This window comes from Panulirus ornatus, chromosome 4 (genome assembly GCF_036320965.1).
Source record: "Panulirus ornatus isolate Po-2019 chromosome 4, ASM3632096v1, whole genome shotgun sequence".
Classification (NCBI taxonomy): Eukaryota; Metazoa; Arthropoda; class Malacostraca; order Decapoda; family Palinuridae; genus Panulirus; species Panulirus ornatus.
In genome coordinates this window covers 58,976,331-59,000,950 of record NC_092227.1, presented here as the reverse complement: position 1 = coordinate 59,000,950, position 24,620 = coordinate 58,976,331, and the positions used below count along the sequence as shown (strand labels likewise).

Sequence of the window (24,620 nt, the reverse complement as noted above, 5' to 3'; positions counted from 1 at the left end):
TGTTAGAAGCAGTGAAAAGTTTTTATCGAGGATGTAAGGCATGTGTACGTGTAGGAAGAGAGGAAAGTGATTGGTTCTCAGTGAATGTAGGTTTGCGGCAGGGGTGTGTGATGTCTCCATGGTTGTTTAATTTGTTTATGGATGGGGTTGTTAGGGAGGTAAATGCAAGAGTCTTGGAAAGAGGGGCAAGTATGAAGTCGGTTGGGGATGAGAGAGCTTGGGAAGTGAGTCAGTTGTTGTTCGCTGATGATACAGCGCTGGTGGCGGATTCATGTGAGAAACTGCAGAAGCTGGTGACGGAGTTTGGTAAAGTGTGTGGAAGAAGAAAGTTAAGAGTAAATGTGAATAAGAGCAAGGTTATTAGGTACAGTAGGGTTGAGGGTCAAGTCAATTGGGAGGTGAGTTTGAATGGTGAAAAACTGGAGGAAGTGAAGTGTTTTAGATATCTGGGAGTGGATCTGTCAGCAGATGGAACCATGGAAGCGGAAGTGGATCATAGGGTGGGGGAGGGGGCGAAAATTTTGGGAGCCTTGAAAAATGTGTGGAAGTCGAGAACATTATCCCGGAAAGCAAAAATGGGTATGTTTGAAGGAATAGTAGTTCCAACAATGTTGTATGGTTGCGAGGCGTGGGCTATGGATAGAGTTGTGCGCAGGAGGATGGATGTGCTGGAAATGAGATGTTTGAGGACAATGTGTGGTGTGAGGTGGTTTGATCGAGTAAGTAACGTAAGGGTAAGAGAGATGTGTGGAAATAAAAAGAGCGTGGTTGAGAGAGCAGAAGAGGGTGTTTTGAAATGGTTTGGGCACATGGAGAGAATGAGTGAGGAAAGATTGACCAAGAGGATATATGTGTCGGAGGTGGAGGGAACGAGGAAGAGGGAGACCAAATTGGAGGTGGAAAGATGGAGTGAAAAGGATTTTGTGTGATCGGGGCCTGAACATGCAGGAGGGTGAAAGGAGGGCAAGGAATAGAGTGAATTGGAGCGATGTGGTATACAGGGGTTGACGTGCTGTCAGTGGATTGAATCAAGGCATGTGAAGCGTCCGGGGTAAACCATGGAAAGCTGTGTAGGTATGTATATTTCTGTGTGTGGACGTGTGTATGTACATGTGTATGGGGGGGGGTTGGGCCATTTCTTTCGTCTGTTTCCTTGCACTACCTCGCAAACGTGGGAGACAGCGACAAAGTATAAAAAAAAAAAAAAAAAAATATATATATATATATATATATATATATATATAGGCTAAGGTGAAGATTTGTATGGGTTTTTCAGAAAAGAAGAGTGAATGTTGGGGTGAAGAGGGTGGTGAGAGTAAGTGAGCTTGGGAAGGAGACTTGTGTGAGGAAGTACCAGGAGAGACTGAGTACAGAATGGAAAAAGGTGAGAACAATGGAAGTAAGGGGAGTGGGGGAGAAATGGGATGTATTTAGGGAATCAGTGATGGATTGCGCAAAAGATGCTTGTGGCATGAGAAGAGTGGGAGGTGGGTTGATTAGGAAGGGTAGTGAGTGGTGGGATGAAGTAAGATTATTAGTGAAAGAGAAGAGAGAGGCATTTGGACGATTTTTGCTGGGAAAAAATGCAATTGAGTGGGAGATGTATATATATATATATATATATATATATATATATATATATATATATATATATATATATATCAATTGGGAGGTAAGTTTGAATGGAGCAAAACTGGAGGAAGTAAAGTGTTTTAGATATCTGGGAGTGGATCTGGCAGCGGATGGAACCATGGAAGCGGAAGTGGATCATAGGGTGGGGGAGGGGGCGAAAATCCTGGGAGCCTTGAAGAATGTGTGGAAGTCGAGAACATTTATCTCGGAAAGCAAAAATGGGTATGTTTGAAGGAATAGTGGTTACAACAATGTTGTATGGTTGCGAGGCGTGGGCTATGGATAGAGTTGTGCGCAGGAGGGTGGATGTGCTGGAAATGAGATGTTTGAGGACAATGTGTGGTGTGAGGTGGTTTGATCGAGTAAGTAACGTAAGGGTAAGAGAGATGTGTGGAAATAAAAAGAGCGTGGTTGAGAGAGTAGAAGAGGGTGTTTTGAAATGGTTTGGGCACATGGAGAGAATGAGTGAGGAAAGATTGACCAAGAGGATATATGTCTCGGAGGTGGAAAGATGGAGTGAAAAAGATTTTGTGTGATCGGGGCCTGAACATGCAGGAGGGTGAAAGGAGGGCAAGGAGTAGTGTGAATTGGATCGATGTGGTATACCGGGGTTGACGTGCTGTCAGTGGATTGAATCAGGGCATGTGAAGCGTCTGGGGTAAACCATGGAAAGCTGTGTAGGTATGTATATTTGCGTGTGTGGACGTGTATGTATATACATGTGTATGGGGGTGGGTTGGGCCATTTCTTTCGTCTGTTTCCTTGCGCTACCTTGCAAACGCGGGAGACAGCGACAAAGCAAGAGGTGAAAAAAAGGGCAAATGAGAGTTGGGGTGAGAGAGTATCATTAAATTTTAGGGAGAATAAAAAGATGTTCTGGAAGGAGGTAAATAAAGTGCGTAAGACAAGGGAGCAAATGGGAACTTCAGTGAAGGGCGCAAATGGGGAGGTGATAACAAGTAGTGGTGATGTGAGAAGGAGATGGAGTGAGTATTTCGAAGGTTTGTTGAATGTGTTTGATGATAGAGTGGCAGATATAGGGTGTTTTGGTCGAGGTGGTGTGCAAAGTGAGAGGGTTAGGGAAAATGATTTGGTAAACAGAGAAGAGGTAGTGAAAGCTTTGCGGAAGATGAAAGCCGGCAAGGCAGCAGGTTTGGATGGTATTGCAGTGGAATTTATTAAAAAAGGGGGTGACTGTATTGTTGACTGGTTGGTAAGGTTATTTAATGTATGTATGACTCATGGTGAGGTGCCTGAGGATTGGCGGAATGCGTGCATAGTGCCATTGTACAAAGGCAAGGGGGATAAGAGTGAGTGCTCAAATTACAGAGGTATAAGTTTGTTGAGTATTCCTGGTAAATTATATGGGAGGGTATTGATTGAGAGGGTGAAGGCATGTACAGAGCATCAGATTGGGGAAGAGCAGTGTGGTTTCAGAAGTGTTAGAGGATGTGTGGATCAGGTGTTTGCTTTGAAGAATGTGTGAGAAATACTTAGAAAAGCAAATGGATTTGTATGTAGCATTTATGGATCTGGAGAAGGCATATGATAGAGTTGATAGAGATGCTCTGTGGAAGGTATTAAGAATATATGGTGTGGGAGGAAAGTTGTTAGAAGCAGTGAAAAGTTTTTATCGAGGATGTAAGGCATGTGTACATGTAGGAAGAGAGGAAAGTGATTGGTTCTCAGTGAATGTAGGTTTGCGGCAGGGGTGTGTGATGTCTCCATGGTTGTTTAATTTGTTTATGGATGGGGTTGTTAGGGAGGTGAATGCAAGAGTTTTGGAAAGAGGGGCAAGTATGAAGTCTGTTGGGGATGAGAGAGCTTGGGAAGTGAGTCAGTTGTTGTTCGCTGATGACACAGCGCTGGTGGCTGATTCATGTGAGAAACTGCAGAAGCTGGTGACTGAGTTTGGTAAAGTGTGTGGAAGAAGAAAGTTAAGAGTAAATGTGAATAAGAGCAAGGTTATTAGGTACAGTAGGGTTGAGGGTCAAGTCAATTGGGAGGTGAGTTTGAATGGAGAAAAACTGGAGGAAGTGAAGTGTTTTAGATATCTGGGAGTGGATCTGGCAGCGGATGGAACCATGGAAGCGGAAGTGGATCATAGGGTGGGGGAGGGGGCGAAAATTCTGGGGGCCTTGAGGAATGTGTGGAAGTCGAGAACATTATCTCGGAAAGCAAAAATGGGTATGTTTGAAGGAATAGTGGTTCCAACAATGTTGTATGGTTGCGAGGTGTGGGCTATGGATAGAGTTGTGTGCAGGAGGATGGATGTGCTGGAAATGAGATGTTTGAGGACAATGTGTGGTGTGAGGTGGTTTGATCGAGTGAGTAACGTAAGGGTAAGAGAGATGTGTGGAAATAAAAAGAGCGTGGTTGAGAGAGCAGAAGAGGGTGTTTTGAAGTGGTTTGGGCACATGGAGAGGATGAGTGAGGAAAGATTGACCAAGAGGATATATGTGTCGGAGGTGGAGGGAACAAGGAGAAGAGGGAGACCAAATTGGAGGTGGAAAGATGGAGTGAAAAAGATTTTGCGTGATCGGGGCCTGAACATGCAGGAGGGTGAAAGGAGGGCAAGGAATAGAGTGAATTGGAGCGATGTGGTATACCGGGGCTGACGTGCTGTCAGTGGATTGAATCAAGGCATGTGAAGCGTCTGGGGTAAACCATGGAAAGCTGTGTAGGTATGTATATTTGCGTGTGTGGATGTATGTATATACATGTGTATGGGGGGGTTGGGCCATTTCTTTCGTCTGTTTCCTTGCGCTACCTCACAAACGCGGGAGACAACGACAAAGTATAAAAAAAAAAAAAAGAAAAAAAAAAAATTATATATATATATATATATATATATATATATATATATATATATATATATATATATATTTTTTTATACTTTGTCGCTGTCTCCCGCGTTTGCGAGGTAGCGCAAGGAAACAGACGAAAGAAATATATATATATATATATATATATATATATATATATATATATGAGAAAGTTGGGAGGTGAGCAGATTAGAAAGGGTGGGATGAAGAAGTAAGATTGTTAGTGAATGAGAAGAGAGAGGCATTTGAATGATTTTTGCAGGGAAGTAGTGCAAATGACTGAGAGCTGTGTAAAAGAAAGAGGCAGGAAGTCAAGAGAAAGGTGCAAGACAAGAAAAAGAGAGGAAATGAGAGTTGGGGTGAGAGAGTATCATTACATTCTTGGGAGAATAAAAAGATGTTTTGGAAGGAGGTAAATAAAGTACGTAAGACAAGAGAACAAATGAGAAAATCAGTGAAGGGGGCAAATGGGGAGGTAATGACAAATAGTGATGAAGTGAGAAGAAGATGGACTTAGTATTTTGAAGGTTTGTTGAATGTGTGTGATGATAGAGTGGCAGATACGGGGTGTTTTGGTCGGGGTGGTGTGCAAAGTGAGAGGGGTTAGGGAGAATGGTTTGGTAAGGAGAAAAGAGGTAGTGAAAGCTTTGAGGAAGATGAAAGCTGGAAAGGCGGAGGGTACTGATGGTATTGCAGTGGAATTTATTAAAAAAGGGGGTGGCTGTGTTGTAGACTGGTTGGTGAGGATATTCAATATATGTATGGTTCATGGTGAGGTGCCTGAGATTGGCAGAATGCATGCAAAGTGCCATTGTACAAAGGCAAAGGGGATAAAGGCGAGTGTTCAAATTACAGAGGTGTAAGTTTGTTGAGTATTCCTGGTAAATTATATGGGAGGGTATTGATTGAGAGGGTAAAGGCATGTACAGAGCATCAGATTAGGGAAGAGCAGAGTGGTTTCAGAAGTGGTAGATGTGTGGATCAGGTGTTTGCTTTGAAGGATGTGAGAAATACTTAGAAAAACAAATGGATTTGTATGTGGCATTTATGGATCTGGAGAAGGCATATGATAGGGTTGATAGATATGCTTTGTGGAAAGTTTTAAGAGTATAATGTGTGAGAGGTAAGTTGCTAGAAGCAAAGTTTTTACCGGTGATGTAAGGAATGTTCATGAGTTGGAAGAGAGGAAAGTGATTGGTTCCCAGTGAATGTCGGTTTGCGGCAGGGGTGCGTGATGTCGCCATGGTTAATTTGTTCATGGATGGGGTTGTTAGGGAGGTGAACGCAAGAGTTTTGGAGAGAGGGGCAAGTATGCAGTCTGTTGTGGATGAGAGGGCTTGGGAATTGAGTTAGCTGTTGTTCGCTGATGATACAGCACTGGTGGCTGATTCAGGTGAGAAACTGCAGAAGCTGGTGACTGAGTTTGGTAAAGTGTGCATAAGAAGAAAGTTGAAAGTAAATGTGAATAAGAGCAAGGTTATTAGGTTCAGTAGGGTTGAGGGAGAGGTTAATTGGGAGGTAAAGTCTGAATGGAGAAAAACTGGAGGAAGTGAAGTGTTTTAGATATCTGGGAGTGGACTTAGCAGCGGATGGAACCATGGAAGTGAGTCACAGGGTAGGGGAGGGGGTGAAGGTTCTGGGAGTGTTGAAGAATGTGTGGAAGGCGAGAACATTATCTCAGAGAGCAAAAATGGGTATGTATGAAGGAACAGTGATTCCAACAATGTTATATGGTTGCAAGGCATGGGCTACAAATAGGGTAGTGTGGAGGAGGGTTGAAGTGTTGGAAATGAAATGTCTGAGGACCTCATGTGGTGTGAGGAGGTTACATCGAGTAAGTAATGACAGGGTAACAGATGTAAGGGAATAAAAAGAGTGTGGTTGAGGAAGCAGAGGAGGGTGTGTTGAAATGGTTTGGACACAATGGAGAGGATAATGAGGAAAGATTGAAGAAAAGGCTATATGTGTCAGAGGTGGAAGGAACAAGGAGAAGTGGGAGACCAGTTGGAGCTGGAAGGATGGAGTGAAAAAGATTTTGATGGACTGGGGCCTGAACATACAGGAGGGTTGCATATTCATGTGTGGCAGGGTGGTGATGGGAATGGATGAAGGCAGCAAGTATGAATATGTACATGTGTATATATATTTACATCTTTGTATGTATATGTATGTAAACGTTCTAATGTATATGTATGTATTAAAATGTGTTTGGGCATTTATGTATATATATGTGGGTGGGTTGGGCTGTTCCTCGGGCCATACACTTTCAGTTTTACCCACGTCAATTTATAATTTACTTTCTCCCACTGTATCACATACTTCCACAACTCCTGCTTCAGGAGAAAACTCTTTCCTTAGCTCTTGTCCTCTCACTAACCCCTGACAACTCCTGACTTTACTCCCAAGACAATTCCAAACCATTCTCCACCTTTACCCTTAAGCTTCATTTCACTCATAGCCAGAAACTCCTAGTTTCTTTCTTCAAACTTGTTACCTATCTCTTCTCTCTTGGTTACATCCACACACATTCAGACAATCCAATCTAAGCCTTCGAGGAGGATGAGAACTCCCTGGTTGACTCCTACCTCTGTTTCCTCTTTTAGACACTGTAATACAAGAAGGGGAGGGTTTACACACACACACACACCCATCCACCGTGTGCTCCCACCCCCTTTAGTCACATTCTGTAACACGTATGACACATGTGGAATATGGAGGTAGAATTCTTTATCCCCTACCTCAGGTATGAAATGAGGATATAAGTTTCATTGTTCATTGATGCTGATGAGAGCTGTAAGATTTGTCCTTTGTCTCTTCATAAAGCTTTGAAATTTAAAGCACTGTGGCACACCATGGAAATTCTGCCGATTGTTTCTTGACAAATTAGTGGAAAGGTATGATTCATCAGTAACATTTCCAAGAACTTTTATGACTGCCTTTTTGCTTACTCAGTTCAAGAATACCAAATCATGACAAAGAGACACTCTAGAAAACATGCAAAAACACCACTTCTTGATAATGCAACTTCTCTGTCAGCACACTAACCTAGGCATATATCTCATTTGTAAGAGGTGCTACAGGAGAAGAATGTTTGATGTCTGTCTCAGATTGTGAAAGGGGCAATGTTTATTAAAAGTCTTAATATTGCATCATATGTGGTGTGGTTCATATTTCAAAAGGAAACGGGATTTGGTTTTGAGAGAGAGACTATTAGTTAAATGGAGAGGAATATGTGAGAGGGCAAGAAAAGGAGAAGGCTTTCAACCATGAGAATACAGATATCTGTTACAGGATTCTGAAAAAACTAAGTCAAAGCTTGCTGAACTGAGGATTAGCTCGTAAGTGGATGAGGATGATCCTGGTTATCATGATGAAAAACAGGTGAGAATCCTTGTTAGACATTCTCTAAGCTTGAAAAAGAAGATTGCCATTTCAAAAACCAAGCTGTATGCTATTTGCATCTCCTTGGAGACAGTTCTACCAGTAACGCCTTGCATCCTTTCAATGAACAAGTCCTGGATATCAGAAGCATCATAAAAGATGAAATACAGAACCACAGAAATCCCCTACAAAGAGCTTGAGAAATATAAGTCTACTGCAACAGTTGAATATTAGTTATACATGGATGATGATAATTGGATTATCATTACAGTGATACAGAAATCCATGGAGAATCCTCTTCAATTAACTTGGATGTTACATGGAACACAGTGAGTTTTTGGTTCATAGAAACCTCCACTGGACACAATTCTGAAATCTCTGACAGACTAACTAATACAGCTTCGATCTGTACTGTGATCACATCAGGGTTCTCAGATCAAAATTAAATGAGGAAATACATTGCAAAAATGGATGCCTAAAAAAGGTGGAGTTACTGAAACAATTAGATAAAGAAACTTCTGTAAAGACTATGCGAGTACTATGGGGTTGGATCCTCAACTGTGTAAGACTTAGGGGTTAATTTCTGTTTTCTAGCAATAGCTAGGTCCCAGTGTTGCTGGATTAAAGAGGTACAGCCAGTATAATGTATTCAAGATCCATTTATCAGTTTCATAACTCATACATCCTCCTTAATTTAGTAGCTGGGTCCTGCCTTACTTAATTAATCAGCAAAGAGCAAATACAACTATTCCCTTATCAAAAATGAGGTCGCACAATGCAGAATTTTCTTCAAAAATCTTAGTAAAAGACCTTCCTGCACCTTAAAGTACTGAAAACTCTACAGAAATGCTGAAAAATTTGCGGAAGAATATTGATTTGGAATTACATTACACTTGAAATAGCAGCTAACTTCTCTCATTATGAAATGCATAAGACTGAAAAAAAAATATGGGCATTCATAAAGGTGGTAGAAATAGCAATCTGAAGAGTGTGGTGATGTTTAAAAATGTGGCACTGTACGCAGTGTAAAGATTCCCAAAGTAAACAACCACCAATGAAGAGAAAATCTCATGCATCCCACTTATGACTAAAGTCTATTAATCTCAATGTTTCATCATATCTAAACAAAAGAAGATAATTTAATACCTCATACACTGGCATACAAATTGAGTCGATAAAGAGAACTTGCATCATTGGAAGTTTGTCTTTCTTCTCACGGTTCATCATGTCCTGAAAAAAGCAATAAGCAACTGTAATCATATGAGAAAATCACATAACTTACAGGTTAGAACTTACAGGTTGGATAAAAAGATCTTTAAGACCCTCTGAAAGAGAATACACATCTAGGTATTTATGACTTCAATTAAGATTGTTATACCATGAAATACGTTTTATTGTTCCTATACCTTCTCAAAATAAACAATTCCCATCATGCTGTAAAGAACCGTAAAATAATTTGTGGGTAAAATTTGTTATACAATCTAATTGATAACATGCTTGTTGTCAACCAAAACTTTCAGTCTTTGTAATGTAAAACAATAATGGCTGTTTCTGTATTAACATAAGACCTAGAATAATTCCACTACTGCAAGGTATTAAAAAGAGAGAGAGAGAGAAAGAGAGATGATAAGAGGTTTGGATGCTGCACCATTTTTTCATAAGATGTTATAAGATGACTAGAAGGTTTGAGCAAATTTTCACAAAAAAAAAGGAAAATTATTCTAGATAATAAAAAAGTGAAATACATAGCAAGGAACCTTGACTGAATCAAATAACTGGAGATGTGCTGATGGAGGTGATTAGATATTTTCTTATTGTAGGTGTGAGATCATGAAATGACAATAATGTAGCAAGTGACTAGATGGATGTACCAATTTAGCTATGTACAAGGCAAAGGTGTTTAGAATTATTCAAATACTTTGGGATGATTAGCTTACATGTTGGAGGCTCCAGTAATGGATAAAAGTCCACTATGAGGCTGGGCCTTAAATGAAATATAGAGAGGATTATGAAATGGAAAAAGAAAAGGCAAGGTAATGTAATTATCAGTATTGGAAGAAGTAAAGAACTGGCATTTTAAGATGTGCCCAATCATATAGTTATTGGGAAAGACGTAGATATCCAAAGCTTCAAAGTGTGAGGAAAGAAACACTTATCAAGTATTGTGTGGTCTAGCTAGTCGTGGGGCACACAAGCAGTCAGCTCTAGGGAGCAAAAACCAAAGTAATACCCACAGAAGAGGGAAGTTGATCCAACACTGAAGCGTAAGGCAAGCAGGTCAAGTTTTGAAGTTAGCATTGCAGAGTTTATAGGCTGGATCACTCTCAACTCTGTCAAGTAAGGATGCAGAGCTAGAACCACCCCAGATATGAAAGCAATGCTCAGTACAAGGACAGATCAAGCCATTGTATAAACAGAGCAACTGTTCAGAAGAAAAGAAGTTTCAATATCTAAATAGGACTCCCAGATTCTTAAAGGCAGACAACTATTGTTCTAATGTAAGGTTTCCAAGAAAGAGTGGATGTTACAGTAATACCAGGTATGTTCATCGAGTCAAGAGGAGGAATAATAGAACCGTCAAAAGAGACGAGAGTTGTGAGGAGTTTTTGATAGAAAGACAGGTAGAAACTAGCTCTAGGAGACATTAAACTAACAGATTTCATATACCCCACTGAGATATCCCGACCAAGTATATTGAAGATGTGTCAAGATGAGATGCAGATCAAGTGAGAGAAGAAAAAGAAGCAGAATAAAGGATGTGGAGGAATGCTGTGTTGAATCATCAGCATATGACAGTGGAAGAGAGGAAATCATTAATAAAAGGAGAAAAGTGTAGAGGACAGAAGGGGAAGGGGGCTCATTCAGCAACAACCAAATAAACAGATCAGCCAAAGAGGAAGCTACATATGAGGGAACAAAGTGAGGGAAACAAACTCCAATTCTCTATCAAACAACCAACAGCAATACGTACAGGGTGTTAGAAATTGTATGAGCTGGCTACCTGGCTGGGAGTGAAGCAGTGTGGGCTGGCTGCCTTGATAGTAACAATAAGACAACAATAGTAACGAGTCAACCAAAGCAAACTACCAACCTATGGTCATTCGTTACATTAACTACTCATCACAAAGCTGCAACAAAGTTTGTGGATGAATTTGCACAGTTAGTGGCAGCGGAAAACTTAGCCCCGTAACAAATCTATAATGTTAACAAATCTGCCCAGTATTGGTGTTTTATGCCATGAAAAACCCTTGCCCAAGATATTGAGGATACTTCTGATGTAAACTGATGTAAAAATAAAAACCTTGTTTGAAAGATTTAATGGATGTATTATTTCCAGGTTTAAACTTCATTTTGCCTTTGATGACACACAATAATATGTATGTGAAATGAGCTGGCAAAACTAGAGTTTGGAATATGTTTTCATAGGGGGTTCCCTTAGGGGTCAATTTCTGTTTTCCAGCATTTTCTGTGATCAGGCTATGGCCAGGTCCCAAGGTTGCCAGATGAAAGAGGCTTAACCTGTGTATAATTAAAAAACAATTTATCAGTGTAACTTCACCTGACACAGTTAGCAATAGGCAATTATTCAGGCTCAGCAGTCATGGGAGCTTTCATGGTGTACCTTCTAATCATCACAGACTTACTCCACATTCACCTCCATATCAACATAGTTTCGTATACTGCTCCAGCCACAAAAATAGTAAACCTCAGTCACCTTAAACAACATTAAAGCACTCCCTCATTTAGTTTATCTGTAATCTAAAAGACAAGCTAGACTGCGTAAAGAAAAAAATTGGGAGATTTACTAATCTGTACAGCCAGTTCAAAAATTTGAAATAAAAAAGTAAACAAAATAAGTAATAAATACAAATAGTACACCCTGATGCAGATCACTGGTAAATTCCAATAAAAATCAAATGCGAGTCAGAAGAGAGAAAGGTGGCTTTCCATTTAAGTATTCTAAAGCCTGTGTACTTTTCTTACTGCCAGTAATGATTAAAGCAAGATTCATTATGAAGTGAAATATTTTGCCAAACTGGCATGTGACTGAAATTTTAAAAGTTTATATGTTCTTACACATCTAAAGAATCAATATTTTTTCTATATTCTCTTGTTAATAATCACCAATAATGAATACAAAAGTTCTTGAGTGTAACAGGTATTTTAATGAAAGAAGTATTTCAAACATCATTAACAAAGGTTCATGGATTACTTTGAAGATGAAAGACAGGATATTATCAAAGAATACTGCTAATAAAAGAAAATTTTGGTTATGTACAATACTTTCTTATATTGTTTTCACATATGACAAGAAATTATAATTCCATTATTATTTACTAGGTAGTAAAGTATAAACATACATTATCAAAGTTTTTTCTCAATTTCCCCCCCCCCAATTCACATGGACCTTAACACAGTGGTGGAGTTTGTGTGAATCAGTGATGGCTTGAGTTTTGGAAGCAGGGATTTTCCTTCTCCTATACTTTTTGTTCTTCCCCTCTTGTTCTATCATAACTAAAATTGGCCATTTGTTTGAGTTAAAATGAATTTCTAAGACAGAATATTCTAAACTGTATTAAGAGTGCTGAATAGCCGTATATGCTCCAGTGCTTGGCTCATAAGCCTAAATTTTATAATCCAATCCAATCCATTCTCCCCTAATACCATATATGATGATTTAGCAGGAATCTATGATTTATAAGCTTTTACACAGACTTGCAGAATCAATCTGATCAAGTTATCAGTCTATGAACTATTTTATGCCATGAAATTTGTCTGATGGTATTCCCAGTAAAACATCCCTCATGGAAACCTTGTAATCCCTGTATGTAAATTGAAAACATGATTTCATGTGCTTGGGCAATTTTTCCTGTGTATTTCATTTGAATTACAGCACATTACCATTATTATTAAGACAAAATTCAATATGCAATTACTTTTCCGTTCTAATTCTTAACAGATGCTCATTTCAAATTTTCCATACCAGTGTTACACCTTCAGAGTAGTTCACTCACATCAGTTGATATCAAATGTGAGTAAATGTAGTTTACACCACTTTGTCAGATGTGATGCCATTCTATCATCATACAAGCACTGTTTCTGTTTAACATCATTCAGGGCACATTAAAATGATGAAAACTCATCCAAAGTCTCGAAACAGAACAACACTGTTCACTTTCAAAATTTCTTTACAACCAGCATGAGAGTAAAATTATGGTATACAAAACCTCTGAATCCTTGTTTCTCACTGTGAAGGGGCTCACTAAACTAAAGAGTATTTCTACTGCCTTTCTTAAATCATCTGGAAAATGATCAATACCCAGGCCTTAATATATATTCATGGTTTTTGACCACCTAGAACACTAACCTATGCATCATTACCATATGGTCAACTGTTACCTGCCCTCTAGTAATCTTTGATCATGCTAATGGTTGAAACACAAAAGAGCTACATTACAATAAGAAGATTTCCATTGTTTCAAAGTGTGGTACAAATATCAGTGATTTTTTAATGCAGTTTTCAAATGTATACATGTAGAAAAAGCAACTCAAAATATTATATGTGAAATATTAATATTTTAGAAAATGTGACATAATGAAATACATAGTTGCTGTAAGACCAAGTTGTGTAAATAAATACAAAAATAACTGTAAAGAACAGAAAATGTTACTCCATGAACTTTAAATTGTAGAAGACATTATAAATAAAAAATAAATGACAACTTAGAAATGCGTGAATAAATTGTACATTTCCTTTTCCATAACCAGAGGTTGAACCATTATGTGACGTTCATTTTTTTCATTCATTTCAAGCTAAAAGTTTGTTTTCTAAATTGTTTCTTACATTTTTCATATGTATATATATGTATGTGTGTGTGTGTGTGTGTGTGTGCGTGTGTGTGTGTATGTGTGTGTGTGTGTGTGTTTATATATGTATATTATCCCTGGGGATAGGGGTGAAAGAATACTTCCCACGTATTCCTCGCGTGTCGTAGAAAGCGACTAGAGGGGACGGGAGCGGGGGGCCGGAAATCCTCCCCTCCTTGTATTAACTTTCTAAAATGGGAAACAGAAGAAGGAGTCACGCGGGGAGTGCTCATCCTCCTCGAAGGCTCAGAGTGGGGTGCCTAAATGTGTGTGGATGTAACCAAGATGTGAAAAAAGGAGAGATAGGTAGTATGTTTGAGGAAAGGAACCTGGATGTTTTGGCTCTGAGTGAAACGAAGCTCAAGGGTAAAGGGGAAGAGTGGTTTGGAAATGTCTGGGGAGTGAAGTCAGGGGTTAGTGAGAGGACAAGAGCAAGGGAAGGAGTAGCAATACTCCTGAAACAGGAGTTGTGGGAGTATGTCATAGAATGTAAGAAAGTAAATTCTCGATTAATATGGGTAAAATTGAAAGTTGATGGAGAGAGGTGGGTGATTATTGGTGCATATGCACCTGGGCATGAGAAGAAAGATCATGAGAGGCAAGTGTTTTGGGAGCAGCTAAATGAGTGTGTTAGCGGTTTTGATGCACGAGACCGGGTTATAGTGATGGGTGATTTGAATGCAAAGGTGAGTAATGTGGCAGTTGAGGGAATAATTGGTATGCATGGGGTGTTCAGTGTTGTAAATGGAAATGGTGAAGAGCTTGTAGATTTATGTGCTGAAAAAGGACTGATGATTGGGAATACCTGGTTTAAAAAGCGAGATATACATAAGTATACTTATGTAAGTAGGAGAGATGGCCAGAGAGCGTTATTGGATTACGTGTTAATGGACAGGCGTGCGAAAGAGAGACTTTTGGATGTCAATGTGCTGAGAGGTGCAACTGGAGGGATGTCAGATCATTATCTTGTGGAGGCTAAGGTGAAGATTAGTATGGGTTTTCAGAAAAGAAGAGTGAATGTTGGGGTGAAGAAGGTGGTGAGAGTAAGTGAGCTTGGGAAGGAGACCTGTGTGAAGAAGTATCATGAGAGACTGTGTACAGAATGGAAAAAGGTGAGAACAATGGAAGTAAGGGGAGTGGGGGAGGAATGGGATGTATTTAGGGAATCAGTGATGGATTGCGCAAAAGATGCTTGTGGCATGAGAAGAGTGGGAGGTGGGCTGTTTAGAAAGGGTAGTGAGTGGTGGGATGAAGAAGTAAGAGTATTAGTGAAAGAGAAGAGAGAGGCATTTGGACGATTTTTGCAGGGAAAAAATGCAATTGAGTGGGAGAAGTATAAAAGAAAGAGACAGGAGGTCAAGAGAAAGGTGCAAGAGGTGAAAAAAAGGGCAAATGAGAGTTGGGGTGAGAGACTATCAGTAAATTTTAGGGAGAATAAAAAGATGTTCTGGAAGGAGGTAAATAGGGTGCGTAAGACAAGGGAGCAAATGGGAACTTCAGTAAAGGGCGTAAATGGGGAGGTGATAACAAGTAGTGGTGATGTGAGAAGGAGATGGAATGAGTATTTTGAAGGTTTGTTGAATGTGTCTGATGACAGAGTGGCAGATATAGGGTGTTTGGGTCGAGGTGGTGTGCAAAGTGAGAGGGTTAGGGAAAATGATTTGGTAAACAGAGAAGAGGTAGTAAAAGCTTTGCGGAAGATGAAAGCCGGCAAGGCAGCAGGTTTGGATGGTATTGCAGTGGAATTTATTAAAAAAGGGGGTGACTGTATTGTTGACTGGTTGGTAAGGTTATTTAATGTATGTATGACTCATGGTGAGGTGCCTGAGGATTGGCGGAATGCTTGCATAGTGCCATTGTACAAAGGCAAAGGGGATAAGAGTGAGTGCTCAAATTACAGAGGTATAAGTTTGTTGAGTATTCCTGGTAAATTATATGGGAGGGTATTGATTGAGAGGGTGAAGGCATGTACAGAGCATCAGATTGGGGAAGAGCAGTGTGGTTTCAGAAGTGGTAGAGGATGTGTGGATCAGGTGTTTGCTTTGAAGAATGTATGTGAGAAATACTTAGAAAAGCAAATGGATTTGTATGTAGCATTTATGGATCTGGAGAAGGCATATGATAGAGTTGATAGAGATGCTCTGTGGAAGGTATTAAGAATATATGGTGTGGGAGGAAAGTTGTTAGAAGCAGTGAAAAGTTTTTATCGAGGATGTAAGGCATGTGTACGTGTGGGAAGAGAGGAAAGTGATTGGTTCTCAGTGAATGTAGGTTTGCGGCAGGGGTGTGTGATGTCTCCATGGTTGTTTAATTTGTTTATGGATGGGGTTGTTAGGGAGGTAAATGCAAGAGTTTTGGAAAGAGGGGCAAGTATGAAGTCTGTTGGGGATGAGAGAGCTTGGGAAGTGAGTCAGTTGTTGTTCGCTGATGATACAGCGCTGGTGGCGGATTCATGTGAGAAACTGCAGAAGCTGGTGACGGAGTTTGGTAAAGTGTGTGGAAGAAGAAAGTTAAGAGTAAATGTCAATAAGAGCAAGGTTATTAGGTACAGTAGGGTTGAGGGTCAAGTCAATTGGGAGGTGAGTTTGAATGGTGAGAGGCTGGAGGAAGTGAAGTGTTTTAGATATCTGGGAGTGGATCTGTCAGCGGATGGAACCATGGAAGCGGAAGTGGATCATAGGGTGGGGGAGGGGGCGAAAATTTTGGGAGCCTTGAAAAATGTGTGGAAGTCGAGAACATTATCCCGGAAAGCAAAAATGGGTATGTTTGAAGGAATAGTAGTTCCAACAATGTTGTATGGTTGCGAGGCGTGGGCTATGGATAGAGTTGTGCGCAGGAGGATGGATGTGCTGGAAATGAGATGTTTGAGGACAATGTGTGGTGTGGGGTGGTTTGATCGAGTAAGTAACGTAAGGGTAAGAGAGATGTGTGGAAATAAAAAGAGCGTGGTTGAGAGAGCAGAAGAGGGTGTTTTGAAATGGTTTGGGCACATGGAGAGAATGAGTGAGGAAAGATTGACCAAGAGGATATATGTGTCGGAGGTGGAGGGAACGAGGAGAAGAGGGAGACCAAATTGGAGGTGGAAAGATGGAGTGAAAAGGATTTTGTGTGATCGGGGCCTGAACATGCAGGAGGGTGAAAGGAGGGCAAGGAATAGAGTGAATTGGAGCGATGTGGTATACAGGGGTTGACGTGCTGTCAGTGGATTGAATCAAGGCATGTGAAGCGGCTGGGGTAAACCATGGAAAGCTGTGTAGGTATGTATATTTGCGTGTGTGGACGTGTGTATGTACATGTGTATGGGGGGGGTTGGGCCATTTCTTTCGTCTGTTTCCTTGCGCTACCTCGCAAACGCGGGAGACAGCGACAAAGTATAAAAAAAAAAAAAAAAAAAAAAAAACTTAGAAATGCCATAACACTCCTTTCAACTTTTCCTGTACATACTTGCTTTTCTCTTCAATGATATCAGTAAGTTCATTACAATATCAAGGATACTTTAGGAATACTGCTACAAATTCTGATGTTCATCTTTGTATGGCTAAAGGTGTTATTACCAGCAAAAGCAAATAGTTGGGTAGGGACAATTAAGGGGTGATGTCCAGCTGGGTTACCCAAGAATCTTGAATTAAAAATAGTGGAAAGGCAGATATAAACCATATGCTTGCACCTGGTCCTCAAGACATGCTTTGCTTGTACTTTGTCTGGTGGACTGTCTGAGTTTCTCTCCTCTTTAGGTGAGTTATTATCTTCATTTGTGTGTCTGTATAGTCATTACTGTTCATGATCACTAAATATACTGGGGTGAGAAAAAAGTGGAAAAAGGAGCAAAAAATAAGCCAGATGCTTCCACACTGTTGTCTGCAGGTGTAAACAAGTGCTTGTAATGCCACCTAAGAAGAGAAGTGACATCTACTATGCTCTTGGCTTTTAGGAATGATAGAAAAATATATTCAGATCCCCACTTGATGATTTTTAGAATATAGGTAACGAAGTTAAGAATAATGATTATTTACACAAAAAAGGCTCAGCCTGAGTATACTTGGGATACTAAGGGAAGGGCTTAAAGACAAGTTAGTTTAGAGAAAAAAAGGGTTATTAAGCTGAAACTGTGGAACTGCAATATTCTGAAACGTTTTGATAATGGTCTCAGCAACTGGAAAGGATGGATGTATGAAGATTAAGAGAATATATGAAGTGGAATAATGAAACCAATGGATCAGAAAAAGGCAAAAGGGATGAGTGCCTGAAACTATGCAAATGTATGTATACATGAGGAGAGTAAGCAGTGAACACTACTTGATAGTAAGAGATTACTTATTGCAAACAAAATAGAGACAAATATTTTAAATAACTTACAATTGGAGTAATCTTTAATTCTTCTTTTTCAATGTCCCCTTGTTCAAAAAATTCCCCTGCAACAAGCTCTGCAACCTGGAAAAGATGTGAACAAATAATATACAATTGTTACCAGAAAAACATTGAACAGGTAAATTTTTTCAGTCTCTTAAGTTAAAATCAAAATAAGAGCTGAATCTTCTCCAAACATATTTAGTTTCCTCTCATATACCCTTAATACTTCAATTCAGATCAGAAGTACATCTTGGAAGTTATGCCATGTAAGGAAAAGAACATAACACTTACTTTCTTTATTTTCTTCAGGCTTGCTCATACCAATATTATTTTCCTTCTTCCTATTTTTTGATAGAGGAAGACAGTAATGTCTTCCGCACACACATAAACAGCAGTCTAAGCAAGAAGACAGAATGCTAGCAACTTGTAAAGACTTACAAGTGATCTTGATTGGGCAAAAACTACTTATGTACTAGGAGAACCTTCACAGTTTAAGGAATAATACATTCAATTTGCTATAAGAGCCATTAGATCCCATTTGCAAAGCGAGTACAAATAATTTGCATAATATGCCAATGCACATAATTTGTATTATATGCAAATTAACCTACATATCAAGAAATAAGGCAAGTATGAAGTCTGTTGGGGATGAGAGAGCTTGGGAAGTGAGTCAGTTGTTGTTCGCTGATGATACAGCGCTGGTGGCTGTTTCATGTGAGAAACTGCAGCAGCTGGTGACTGAGTTTGGTAAAGTATGTGAAAGAAGAAAGTTAAGAGTAAATGTGAATAAGAGCAAGGTTATTAGGTACAGTAGGGTTGAGGGACAAGTCAATTGGGAGGTGAGTTTGAATGGAGAAAAACTGGAGGAAGTGAAGTGTTTTAGATATCTGGGAGTGGATCTGGCAGCGGATGGGACCATGGAAGCGGAAGTGGATCAAAGGGTGGGGGAGGGGGCGAAAATTCTGGGAGCCTTGAAGAATGTGTGGAAGTCGAGAACATTATCTCGGAAAGCAAAAATGGGTATGTTTGAAGGAATAGTGGTTCCAACAATGTTGTATGGTTGCAAGGCGTGGGCTATGGATAGAGTTGTGCGCAGGAGGATGGATGTGCTGGAAATGAGATGTTTGAGGACAATGTGTGGTGTGAGGTAGTTTGATCGAGTAAGTAACGTAAGGGTAAGAGAGATGTGTGGAAATAAAAAGAGCGTGGTTGAGAGAGCAGAAGAGGGTGTTTTGAAATGGTTTGGGCACATGGAGAGAATGAGTGAGGAAAGATTGACCAAGAGGATATATGTGTCGGAGGTGGAGGGAACGAGGAGAAGAGGGAGACCAAATTGGAGGTGGAAAGATAGAGTGAAAAAGATTTTGTGTGATCGGGGCCTGAACATGCAGGAGGGTGAAAGGAGGGCAAGGAACAGAGTGAACTGGAGCGATGTGGTATACCGGGGTTGATGTGCTGTCAGTGGATTGAATCGGGGCATTTGAAGCGTCTGGGGTAAACCATGGAAAGCTGTGTAGGTATGTATATTTTGCGTGTGTGGACGTATGTATATACATGTGTTTGGGGGTGGGTTGGGCCATTTCTTTCGTCTGTTTCCTTGTGCTACCTCGCAAATGCGGGAAACAGCGACAAAGCAAAAAAAAAAAATATATATATATATATATATATATATATATATATATATATATATATATATACGTGTGTATGTACATGTGTATGGGGGGGGGGGGTTGGGCCATTTCTTTCGTCTGTTTCCTTGCGCTACCTCGCAAACGCGGGAGACAGCGACAAAGTATAAAAAAAAAAAAAAAAAAAAAAAAAAAAAAATATATATATATATATATATATATATATATATATATATATATATATATATATATATATATATATATATATATATAATTTTATTTTATTTTATTTTGCTTTGTCGCTGTCTCCCGTGTTTGCGAGGTAGCGCAAGGAAACAGACGTAAGAAATGGCCCAACCCACCCCCATACACATGTATATACATACACGTCCACACACGCAAATATACATACCTATACATCTATATATATATATATATATATATATATATATATATATATATATATATATATATACGTCCACACACGCAAAATATACATACCTACACAGCTTTCCATGGTTTACCCCACGCGGGGAGTGATCATCCTCCTCGAAGGCTCAGAGTGGGGTGCCTAAATGTGTGTGGATGTAACCAAGATGTGAAAAAAGGAGAGATAGGTAGTATGTTTGAGGAAAGGAACCTGGATGTTTTGGCTCTGAGTGAAACGAAGCTCAAGGGTAAAGGGGAAGAGTGGTTTGGAAATGTCTGGGGAGTGAAGTCAGGGGTTAGTGAGAGGACAAGAGCAAGGGAAGGAGTAGCAATACTCCTGAAACAGGAGTTGTGGGAGTATGTGATAGAATGTAAGAAAGTAAATTCTCGATTAATATGGGTAAAATTGAAAGTTGATGGAGAGAGGTGGGTGATTATTGGTGCATATGCACCTGGGCATGAGAAGAAAGATCATGAGAGGCAAGTGTTTTGGGAGCAGCTGAATGAGTGTGTTAGCGGTTTTGATGCACGAGACCGGGTTATAGTGATGGGTGATTTGAATGCAAAGGTGAGTAATGTGGCAGTTGAGGGAATAATTGGTATGCATGGGGTGTTCAGTGTTGTAAATGGAAATGGTGAAGAGCTTGTAGATTTATGTGCTGAAAAAGGACTGATGATTGGGAATACCTGGTTTAAAAAGCGAGATATACATAAGTATACTTATGTAAGTAGGAGAGATGGCCAGAGAGCGTTATTGGATTACGTGTTAATTGACAGGCGTGCGAAAGAGAGACTTTTGGATGTTAATGTGCTGAGAGGTGCAACTGGAGGGATGTCTGATCATTATCTTGTGGAGGCTAAGGTGAAGATTAGTATGGGTTTTCAGAAAAGAGGAGTGAATGTTGGGGTGAAGAAGGTGGTGAGAGTGAGTGAGCTTGGGAAGGAGACCTGTGTGGGGAAGTACCAGGAGAGACTGTGTACAGAATGGAAAAAGGTGAGAACAATGGAAGTAAGGGGAGTGGGGGAGGAATGGGATGTATTTAGGGAATCAGTGATGGATTGCGCAAAAGATGCTTGTGGCATGAGAAGAGTGGGAGGTGGGCTGTTTAGAAAGGGTAGTGAGTGGTGGGATGAAGAAGTAAGAGTATTAGTGAAAGAGAAGAGAGAGGCATTTGGACGATTTTTGCAGGGAAAAAATGCAATTGAGTGGGAGAAGTATAAAAGAAAGAGACAGGAGGTCAAGAGAAAGGTGCAAGAGGTGAAAAAAAGGGCAAATGAGAGTTGGGGTGAGAGACTATCAGTAAATTTTAGGGAGAATAAAAAGATGTTCTGGAAGGAGGTAAATAGGGTGCGTAAGACAAGGGAGCAAATGGGAACTTCAGTGAAGGGCGTAAATGGGGAGGTGATAACAAGTAGCGGTGATGTGAGAAGGAGATGGAATGAGTATTTTGAAGGTTTGTTGAATGTGTCTGATGACAGAGTGGCAGATATAGGGTGTTTTGGTCGAGGTGGTGTGCAAAGTGAGAGGGTTAGGGAAAATGATTTGGTAAACAGAGAAGAGGTAGTAAAAGCTTTGCGGAAGATGAAAGCCGGCAAGGCAGCAGGTTTGGATGGTATTGCAGTGGAATTTATTAAAAAGGGGGGTGACTGTATTGTTGACTGGTTGGTAAGGTTATTTAATGTATGTATGACTCATGGTGAGGTGCCTGAGGATTGGCGGAATGCGTGCATAGTGCCATTGTACAAAGGCAAAGGGGATAAGAGTGAGTGCTCAAATTACAGAGGTATAAGTTTGTTGAGTATTCCTGGTAAATTATATGGGAGGGTATTGATTGAGAGGGTGAAGGCATGTACAGAGCATCAGATTGGGGAAGAGCAGTGCGGTTTCAGAAGTGGTAGAGGATGTGTGGATCAGGTGTTTGCTTTGAAGAATGTATGTGAGAAATACTTAGAAAAGCAAATGGATTTGTATGTAGCATTTATGGATCTGGAGAAGGCATATGATAGAGTTGATAGAGATGCTCTGTGGAAGGTATTAAGAATATATGGTGTGGGAGGCAAGTTGTTAGAAGCAGTGAAAAGTTTTTATCGAGGATGTAAGGCATGTGTACGTGTAGGAAGAGAGGAAAGTGATTGGTTCTCAGTGAATGTAGGTTTGCGGCAGGGGTGTGTGATGTCTCCATGGTTGTTTAATTTGTTTATGGATGGGGTTGTTAGGGAGGTAAATGCAAGAGTCCTGGAAAGAGGGGCAAGTATGAAGTCTGTTGGGGATGAGAGAGCTTGGGAAGTGAGTCAGTTGTTGTTCGCTGATGATACAGCGCTGGTGGCTGATTCATGTGAGAAACTGCAGAAGCTGGTGACTGAGTTTGGTAAAGTGTGTGGAAGAAGAAAGTTAAGAGTAAATGTGAATAAGAGCAAGGTTATTAGGTACAGTAGGGGTGAGGGTCAAGTCAATTGGGAGGTGAGTTTGAATGGAGAAAAACTGGAGGAAGTGAAGTGTTTTAGATATCTGGGAGTGGATCTGTCAGCGGATGGAACCATGGAAGCGGAAGTGGATCATAGGGTGGGGGAGGAGGCGAAAATTTTGGGAGCCTTGAAAAATGTGTGGAAGTCGAGAACATTATCTCGGAAAGCAAAAATGGGTATGTTTGAAGGAATAGTGGTTCCAACAATGTTGTATGGTTGCGAGGCGTGGGCTATGGATAGAGATGTGCGCAGGAGGATGGATGTGCTGGAAATGAGATGTTTGAGGACAATGTGTGGTGTGAGGTGGTTTGAGCGAGTGAGTAACGTAAGGGTAAGAGAGATGTGTGGAAATAAAAAGAGCGTGGTTGAGAGAGCAGAAGAGGGTGTTTTGAAATGGTTTGGGCACATGGAGAGAATGAGTGAGGAAAGATTGACCAAGAGGATATATGTGTCGGAGGTGGAGGGAACGAGGAGAAGAGGGAGACCAAATTGGAGGTGGAAAGATGGAGTGAAAAAGATTTTGTGTGATCGGGGCCTGAACATGCAGGAGGGTGAAAGGAGGGCAAGGAATAGAGTGAATTGGAGCGATGTGGTATACAGGGGTTGACGTGCTGTCAGTGGATTGAATCAAGGCATGTGAAGCGTCTGGGGTAAACCATGGAAAGCTGTGTAGGTATGTATATTTGCGTGTGTGGACGTATGTACATGTGTATGGGGGGGGGGTTGGGCCATTTCTTTCGTCTGTTTCCTTGCGCTACCTCCCAAACGCGGGAGACAGCGACAAAGTATAAAAAAAAAAAAAAAAAAAAAAATATATATATATATATATATATATATATATATATATTTTTTTTTTGGCTTTGTTGCTGTCTCCTGCGTTTGCGAGGTAGCACAAGGAAACAGACGAAAGAAATGGCCAAACCCACCCCCATACACATGTATATACATACACGTCCACACACGCAAATATACATACCTACACAGCTTTCCATGGTTTACCCCAGACGCTTCACATGCCCTGATTCAATCCACTGATAGCACGTCAACCCCGGTATACCACATCGTTCCAATTCGCTCTATTCCTTGCCCTCCTTTCACCCTCCATGCTGCATGTTCAGGCCCCGATCACACAAAATCTTTTTCACTCCATCTTTCCACCTCCAATTTGGTCTCCCACTTCTCCTCGTTCCCTCCACCTCCGACACATATATCCTCTTGGTCAATCTTTCCTCACTCATTCTCTCCATGTGCCCAAACCATTTCAAAACACCCTCTTCTGCTCTCTCAACCACGCTCTTTTTATTTCCACACATCTCTCTTACCCTTACGTTACTTACTCGATCAAACCACCTCACAACACACATTGTCCTCAAACATCTCATTTCCAGCACATCCACCCTCCTGCGCACAACTCTATCCATAGCCCACGCCTCGCAACCATACAAAATTGTTGGAACCACTATTCCTTCAAACATACCCATTTTTGCTTTCCGAGATAATGTTCTTGACTTCCACACATTCTTCAAGGCTCCCTGGATTTTCGCCCCCTCCCCCACCCTATGATCCACTTCCGCTTCCATGGTTCCATCCACTGCCAGATCCACTCCCAGATATCTAAAACACTTTACTTCCTCCAGTTTTTCTCCATTCAAACTTACCTCCCAATTGACTTGACCCTCAACCCTACTGTACCTAATAACCTTGCTCTTATTCACATTTACTCTTAACTTTCTTCTTTCACACACTTTACCAAACTCAGTCACCAGTTCCTGCAGTATCTCACATGAATCAGCCACCAGCGCTGTATCATCAGCGAACAACAACTGACTCACTTCCCAAGCTCTCTCATCCACAACAGACTTCATACTTGCCCCTCTTTCCAAAACTCTTGCATTCACCTCCCTAACAACCCCATCCATAAACAAATTAAACAACCATGGAGACATCACACACCCCTGCCGCAAACCTACATTCACTGAGAACCAATCACTTTCCTCTCTTCCTACACGTACACATGCCTTACATCCTCGATAAAAACTTT

At 40.5% G+C, this 24,620-nt stretch overlaps 1 protein-coding gene across 9 annotated transcripts in view; it reads right to left on the bottom strand.

The window, feature by feature from the left end:
- The window catches only part of Pde11 (Phosphodiesterase 11), a 1,275,799-nt gene that overhangs the window by 7,077 nt on the left and 1,244,102 nt on the right, over nt 1–24,620 (bottom strand). For all 9 annotated transcript variants that reach the window (XM_071695072.1, XM_071695082.1, XM_071695086.1 and 6 more), the window contains 2 exons: nt 18,063–18,137; nt 8,985–9,068 (listed from right to left, as the gene is read on the bottom strand). In XM_071695072.1, the coding sequence (XP_071551173.1) occupies nt 8,985–9,068; nt 18,063–18,137 (159 nt within the window). The remainder of the gene's footprint in view (nt 1–8,984; nt 9,069–18,062; nt 18,138–24,620) is intronic.